Below are 8012 nucleotides of genomic sequence, written 5' to 3'. Positions count from 1 at the left end.
CAGCTCTGAAAGTATTCGACGCAGTACCCGCCGGGGGAAGCAGAGGAAGAGGAAGACCTCCACTCCGTTGGAAGGACCAAGTGGAAAGGGACCTGGCTTCACTTGGAATATCTAATTGGCGCCACGTAGCGAAAAGAAGAAACGACTGGCGCGCTGTTGTTAACTCGGGTATAATCGCGTAAGCGGTGACTACGCCAATCAAGAAGAAGAAGAAGTTCGTACATACGCAGACGGACGGACAGACGGACGGACGGACCCACATAGCTAAATCGACTCAGCTCGACATGAGCTGATCATTTATATACATATGTACATATATACTTTATAGGGTGTCCGACCCTTCCTTCTGGGTGTTACAATCTTCCCACACTAACAAAATGCTCGAGTTATAATTCCATTTTTGGTCGAAAAAAATATTTTAAGTTACTGTGAACAACACAACCAGCGCTCGTGTATTAAAATATTTTGAGTACACATAACATTAAAAATGTCAAACTTTACGCTAAAACTGCGAGATTCCAGATGACAACACTAGGATTGCCAAATCCCGAAATATAAAAAGCAACCTACGTAAGTATTAGTATGTAATTTACATCCAATAATCTAGACATACCTCACTTAGCTTCGATTTGAAATGTATTTTATTAGACCTGGCATAATTTAAAATACTAAATATAATATGCAAAACACTAGAAAGATGAACTAAGAAATGCCGTTAGGAAAATAATTATTGCAATCATAATAAATAAGATCAAATATGTACTTAGGTATGAACAAATGAACGGGTGCTTATGTAAATGATACTACAAATACTAAAGTATTTCCAATAAATTCTGATCCAGTTGACTTTGGTCACGCACTGATGGCAAAAAGTTGCTCTTCGCCAACATTCCGATCAGCACTGTACGTAGGCACCCTAAATTTATGCTCCATAATTTATAGTCTTTCAGGTGAATAGAAATTTCAAAGCGAACGGCTAGGAATAGGAATGTTAGCATAAAGTGAAGCATTCAGTCTTTGTAAGTTTGAATTTTAAAGAGAAATATGTGTATATTTTTTTTAATTTCCAACTTATTAAGATATTTTCATTAAATGAAGGGAAATAAATCGAATACACAATACCCCATTGATTAGAGAAGTAAACTGAGAGGAGATAGCTATCGCCTTTTTCTGCTTTGTTGGAAGTTAGTGCTCGAAATTTATTAGTTTATAGACTCTAGTAAATCGAATTAGATATTTTTAAATAATAGTAAATGATGATATAGTCATAGACAGAGAAATAACACACTTTTCAATGGCATTCTAACGAAATTTGATTGGACAACGAAATAGATTTGGTTATTTGGTATTAAAAAGTGATCCATTTCGAGGTTTCCTACTATTTGAAAGAAAAACATAGATACCTTAAATTTATTGGGGATCTTTATGAAGATTGTCTCCTCGAAATGTTGACTGCGGCTAAGATAATCCATCTTAGTGGCTAATCAACCGGCCTTAAACTAGATTTTATCTGCTCACCGAAGTGTTCTCTCAATAAGTCCATTAATTGATGCGATGTGTGGCAACTGCGCCTTTTAAAACCGCCGAGGTCACAAGCTTCAATTTCAGCAATCAGATAGTCTACTATCATGGCGCGATAACGCTCGCATTTACGGTTACATTCTCACCGGCATCATTTTTGAAGAAATATGGGTCGAAGATTCCACAGGTCCACACACCACACCAAACCGTTGTTTTTTCTAAATGAAATGACAGCGAGAAATTACAGCAAAAGGTTCAAGTTGTGGTCTATTCGGTGGAATATTATCCAATAATGAATTCTGGGAACGTTCAGTGGGCGAACATAATCCACCATAAGTTGAGCGAAGCGCTCGAAACACATTCCTTACAAACGTGAATTTTCGTAATAAAATTGAACGGTTTGTAAACATTGTTCAGTCTTTCCACGATGAAGTGCCTAGCAATACTGAACAAAAGTAACTCAAAGCTTGGCAAGACTCACGCGTAATTCATCAAAAAAAGCGAATGAAAAAAGTACGTTTACTTCGATTACCCGTTATAACTGAAAATGCTCCACAAAAACCGTTAAGCACGGTGTTAGCGTGATGTACCCTGGTACGGCGTTGGACGTTGGTGAGGATAGATGATAGAATGGACCAATTTTCATAATTCAACGACTTTTTTCTGGGAATTTTACCAAACAAATTTTTCCGAGGTTTTTATTCATAATTAAAGTGATTTCTTTGTATTTCAAACGATAAGAGAGGATGATTTAGCTAATACCGGAATTGCTGGGAGTGCATGAGAGGTGGTAATTATGGAAGTCATTGGAAAACAGTGTCATGTTATTTGTTGGAAACATGGGGTCGGCTTTAGAATATCAGGAATAAAATTGGTATAGTCGGATAGAGAAGATTCTCCCAATCAAAAATATATACATATATTATTAACGCAAGAAAGTTGAAAACGACTACTATTGGAAGTACGTATTTTCTCGATATAAAATTACTTTTTCACTTATATTTTGTACACATTTTTTTAATATAATAGAGTCAAAAAATAACTTATTGTTAAAATCTGTTTATTTAAGAATAACAAATGAGTTGCAAACTGTCAAATAATCAGTGCTACCAGACTAGTATATTTTACAAAATAGCAGAAATAAAATAGAGAGAAAGATTGTACTCCAAATACAGAAATCACAATCATTGATAACCAATAAAAAATATAAAAAATTTAAGCGCGGATGAAGGCCGCCCACGCAAAAAGGATTCATATGCGAAGAAGTAACAATGGCATAAAGGATATAATATTCTCTCTAGCAGCAATGTTCTCTAACGGATATTACCAGCGCTACTTTTGAAGCACTGTTGCGTTTTTGTCTCTTTGCTAATCATTTTGTATTTGGCAAATAAAATTCAAGTAATTCCTTGAAGTAAAATTGAGTTGTATGAAAGCGATATATTTTAAATTATTTTGCAAAAAAAAAAATTACTTCTAACTCATCAGGTATGTTAAACTAAACAAATATGATAGTTAAATTCTTTTTTAATACTCCTTTAAAATTATAGCTAAATCTGCAAGCACAGTCGTGGCGCTGTTCGTAGAACAAACAAATTAAAGGTGTCCGACCTTAAGGGCTTGTAGAATAGAATTGTAGTGCTTCATAGCTTTTTGTGAAGAAGAGGAGCTCGTTTTGAATGAGAAAATTTGCAGAGTACATAGGCTGCCGATGGTACTCTCTGTCATTGGAAATAGCACCGTCAGTAAGTTTAGATGCGCAAGGGATCTTGTCGTACGCGTTTGGCGATATCCCGATCGTAGGACACTTGGTTGGAAAACGCCAAAATACCTGGTCGCACGAGGAAGTCCGTAAGAATAGCATAGTGAGGGAAGCTATATTATGTAGCGCATACCATATGTGACTGGCGTAACTACTGCCGCGAAGCCAAAATATTCAATAGATATAAAATTAAATAAAGGTCAGATTACAAATATACAATATCAGATAATTACTTACATACACATATGTTATTCACATTTCAAGCGGGAGGGTGTAAGGCCACTGGGTGTTGGAGAGGGTGGAAGATGGCAGCGTTGGAGGTTTGTCCAGAAAATGTCAGGTCTACGAAGAGGCTCATACTCTTGATTAAGAAACATGTTGCGCCAGGAACAATTATTGGCACAGATTGTTGGAAGGTGTATGATTGTTTGACGAATCACGGTTATAAGCGTCGAATAGTAAACCACAGTGATCCGGAGAATCCATTTGTGGCGGAAGATGGTACTGGGATTCGATGCGCTGGATTGGCAAAAACTTTAGCAAAAGTGTATTTCGACCAAGGGGTATCACTTTGAGGGGACGACATAGATTTAGAAGCATAAATTAAGAATTCTTAACTTATGAATAAAGTCTTACCATTTTATTTTACTCATAATTTATATTGACAAAATGTAGAAATCATCACATTTTTATTCACATTGACTTTCAGTGCTATATCATCATTATGTTCAACTTACTACTATATGTCGAAAAACAATTTGGTTTGATTCAACACACACTCGAGTATTTTATAAAAGAACTTAATATTTTCGGCTTTGTTATCAACTTAAATTAATATTATTAACAATCAACTGCGTAGTTTTAATTTAGTTGCCAGCACGATGGCAGTCGAAACCACTTTATCCGCTTAAGGGGTTAGGGGTAGTCAGAATTTTTAAAAAATTAATTTTTTTTTTTTCAATTACGTTAAGCGTAATATCTTAAAAATGTATTCTAAAAATTTCACGTTGATCCGGTAGTTAGTTTTTGAGTTATTCGACAAATAACCAAGGGAGCTCGGGCACTTCAAAGCGCTAGTGTGAAACTTTAAACGCGTTTTTCTCAAAACTATGTTTTTTGAAATGGTGACAACTGTAGCTTGAAAACCGCTCAGTAGATTTTAATAGAATTTATACAGCTTTTAGAATACATAATAAAATCGTGCATGATCGAAGGTTTTTTTTTTTCAAAAATTTCGATTTTTTAAGACTAATTAACTGTTGATTTTTTCGTAAAAATTTAGAAAAAAAATTCCTGATGCCGCCAGCTTGTTAATTTTGAATTTTGAAAATTGCAATTTTTTCGTGCCTCTGACTACCCCTAACCCCTTAAGCAAACCCAGCCTTAATATGTCTTGGGCAAGATAAGTCATCGCGAAAAGTCCGTAGAAACTGAACTGAATCAACTCGTCCATCCGAATCAGAAAATTGTATCGACATACTAGACTAGTTGCGGCACCATTATTATTTGATGTACCACAATTTCGTATTCATTGTACAGTTTTTATCATTCAACTCATTAGTGGCATTGCCTTATATAAGAGTTTAAACATTAAGTTATTCATATTAAATACCATGCGTCATTTTGATGCGACCGCTTTTCACAGACAACTATACATATTCGAATATGTAGGATACATATTTACATATATATAATAACGGTTACTTTACATACACATACAATAAATGGTCAGTGTGAGAAGTAACGCACTCTTCAATATCGTACCTAAGGCCTAGAATGAGTTTCGTAATTTTCGTTTGCGCATCTTTTCAGCTCATCAACACTGGTGCACCATCAACATCAATATCAACATCGTAAAATGTAACACTTTATTGTTGCAAGTAAATGCGTTCACTTAAACGAGATTTCAGCAATCGTTCCATTTACCCACGTTTCCGTTAACTGGCGAACAGCGATGCCTCGCTCAGAAACGCAACCGGCCGCTAAATTGGCGGTGCGTCTATAAAAGCAACATCAACTGATTTTCAATTTCATTTCATCATTTATTTAACGCGTGAGAACTCATCATGTGGTCGAAAGTAACGGTAAGTACGCACATCTCATGCGAGGATTACAACGCACATAAACAGGATTACCACGGTTGATTCTTCCACACAGCTAGTCGGCTTGGTCGGTGTAATGGCGCTCATCGCTATTGCGAGCGCACAGAACGATGGACGCTATCGTCCCACGCCCACGCTGCCTTATTATCAGCGCCCACGTACAACACGTATCCGTCCTACGGTCATTGGTGACGGACGTTATCGTCCGAGTAATGATGGGCGTTATCGGGGCGCAAGCGATGGACGCTATCGCGGTGGTAATGATGGACGGTATGTGCACCAGGATGTGCCCTATGTGCATGACGATCGCGCCGGTGGGCAATATGAAGGCGATAAGGACCGGTTTGGACCTGGCGGCGGCGGCGCCGGTGCGTCCGGTACGTTTGGTGGCGCTGGGCGATTACGTGCGGGCGGTAATGCACTGGGTTCCGCTGGCTCAGCTGGTAATCGCGCGACTTTTCCAGCGCGAACAACAACAACTCGCAGACCGACACCAAAAACCACGGCGGTTACACCAGCACTACCAAAGGGCAGCGGAACGGGCGAGGGTGGTGGTGGTTGGCGCATTCTGCAGCTTTTCGATAAGGAGGAGAAGGACGGATATCAATATATGTAAGTGCACTCAGTGCAACATTAATAAGTGATGAAAACATGCATCCCTGAAAAACTTTATAACAAAATTCTAACATTGTTAATGCAAATTAACAGCGTAGCAAGTACTGTAGTTAACAGCATGCTGTTACATTTACTCCACGGTTTATTAACAGTATTTCCATCACATCACACCTCAGCCGGAAAGTATGCTTTGAATTAATTGCAAATTTAATTTTTTCCAGTTATGAAACAGAGAATGGCATTTTGGCGGAGGAAAGTGGCCGCATAGAACAATTAGCTCCGGAAAAGGAAGGTTTACGTTCGACGGGCTTCTACGAGTACACCGGCGATGATGGTGTGCTCTACCGTGTCGATTATGTGGCCGACGATAATGGTTTCGTGGCGCGTGGTGCGCATATACCTACGCCACCACCATACGTTGCCAAACTGTTGGCATACTTGGAAGCGAACGCCAAGAATTAAATACATCAAATTCTATTTATATTAAAGTCATTAAATCGAAGTGTGTTTTCATCAATGAATCTCGATGAATTTTAAATTAAATACGTATATTTCGACAGTGTTGGTAAAATGATACGACTACTTCTTGAAATAAACTTATATGCACTTTCGGAGAAATATCAAAATATGTATAGTATACTTGTTTCTAAATCGGCAACAGAGCAGTCCTAACATCTACTCGAGAGTGTGGAACATATTTTAAAGTAATAACTAACAGCAAATCCTTATATAACACCCCTCCTTTCCTCATATAAAATCAATCGATTCCTTTTGCAGAACTTTGCCTGAGTACCGTCAGTTTGATCCACAGCTGAGTGACATTCGAGCTGTTTGCTATTATGGTTTCGTACTACCTGGTAGCATCACTGAATATATTTATTTGTAAGATCATGTTGAATTCGTTATCATATGTCTTCCTATGGCTGGGAACTCATATATGGTAGTAATAGGTATCCAGTTGCTCATGCTGTCTAGTAAGGATATTAACACCACTAAATCTGCGATAATTGTAACGTACTTATGCCCCTTAGGCATACCTCGTTGAAGAACTCAAGAGAGGAGATTTAAACAAGTAAGAAAGGGCTAAGTTCGGGTGCTACCGAACATTTTGTACTTGCAGAAATCAAAGCCAGGGAAATACCTTACAATTTAAAATATCAACCAAAGGATCGAAATCCAAGCACTGGCGAAAGAAAAACGAAAATCATTATATGCTATAATATATTTGAGTTGGAGTAGTATCGACCTGATCTTATCTGTTTTACCAATACCACATGCCAACGTGCCACATACTAATAAATTGTTCCCTAAGATTCATTAAAATACTTCACATACCATTACCAATCATTTAAAGTAAAGTCAGCCTGATGTTAGAAAATTTTTATATTTTTATATGGGGGCTATTTCAAGTTTTTATACATTTATACAATTTTTCGCAAAAAGATACACTTATATGAGTAAAATTCGCAATCTTCTTTTCTTTATTGAGATAACTCACATATTGGCTGATATATGGTATAAAGTCACCCGAAAGTTCGAACCTCTTCACATTTGGTATATGGAGGCTAAAGGAAGTATTGGTCCGATTCAACCCATTTTTGACATATAGATACGCCAATATAAGAGAAAGATTATCCCTTAATATCAATTATATTTCATCCATTTGAGAAGTTATTAAGAGATTTGTACTCACCAAATTTTGTAGTTGTAGCATAAGTGGTTTAGGATATATGTACATTAAACTTGTTAGAGCGCGGGCCAGCCCCACCTCTTTTAAAAAAAAATTGCCCACAAGTGATCCTTGCAGCGATATTCCCTGCCAAACTACAGCTTTATATCTTAATTTAGTAGTTAGTTAAATTGGCTCAATAAATGTTTTTAAATCGACTCACCTACTTTTATAAAGAAAAAATACAGAAACTTCACATTTGATGGTAAATTTTATTATAATTTAAAAGAACAGTAACAGATTTTAAGTTGAAAGCGTGCATAATACAGCTTGTGCAAGAACT

At 37.1% G+C, this 8012-nt stretch overlaps 1 protein-coding gene across 1 annotated transcript; it reads left to right on the top strand.

Annotated features, from left to right (window-relative positions):
- The first annotated feature begins 5261 nt into the window (after nucleotides 1–5261).
- LOC108978947 (larval cuticle protein LCP-30) lies at nucleotides 5262–6628 on the top strand. Its single transcript, XM_018949468.1, has 3 exons — nucleotides 5262–5367; nucleotides 5441–5997; nucleotides 6222–6628. The coding sequence occupies exons 1-3, from the start codon at nucleotides 5350–5352 to the stop codon at nucleotides 6460–6462; spliced, it is 816 nt and encodes a 271-aa protein (XP_018805013.1). The 5' UTR covers nucleotides 5262–5349; the 3' UTR covers nucleotides 6463–6628.
- Nucleotides 6629–8012: the final 1384 nt, after the last annotated feature.

This window comes from Bactrocera latifrons, unplaced genomic scaffold (assembly GCF_001853355.1).
Source record: "Bactrocera latifrons isolate USDA-ARS-PBARC rearing strain unplaced genomic scaffold, ASM185335v1 scaffold_13, whole genome shotgun sequence".
NCBI lineage: Eukaryota > Metazoa > Arthropoda > Insecta > Diptera > Tephritidae > Bactrocera > Bactrocera latifrons.
Note: the sequence above shows the minus strand (reverse complement) of the source record. Positions and strands in the feature narration are given on the sequence as shown.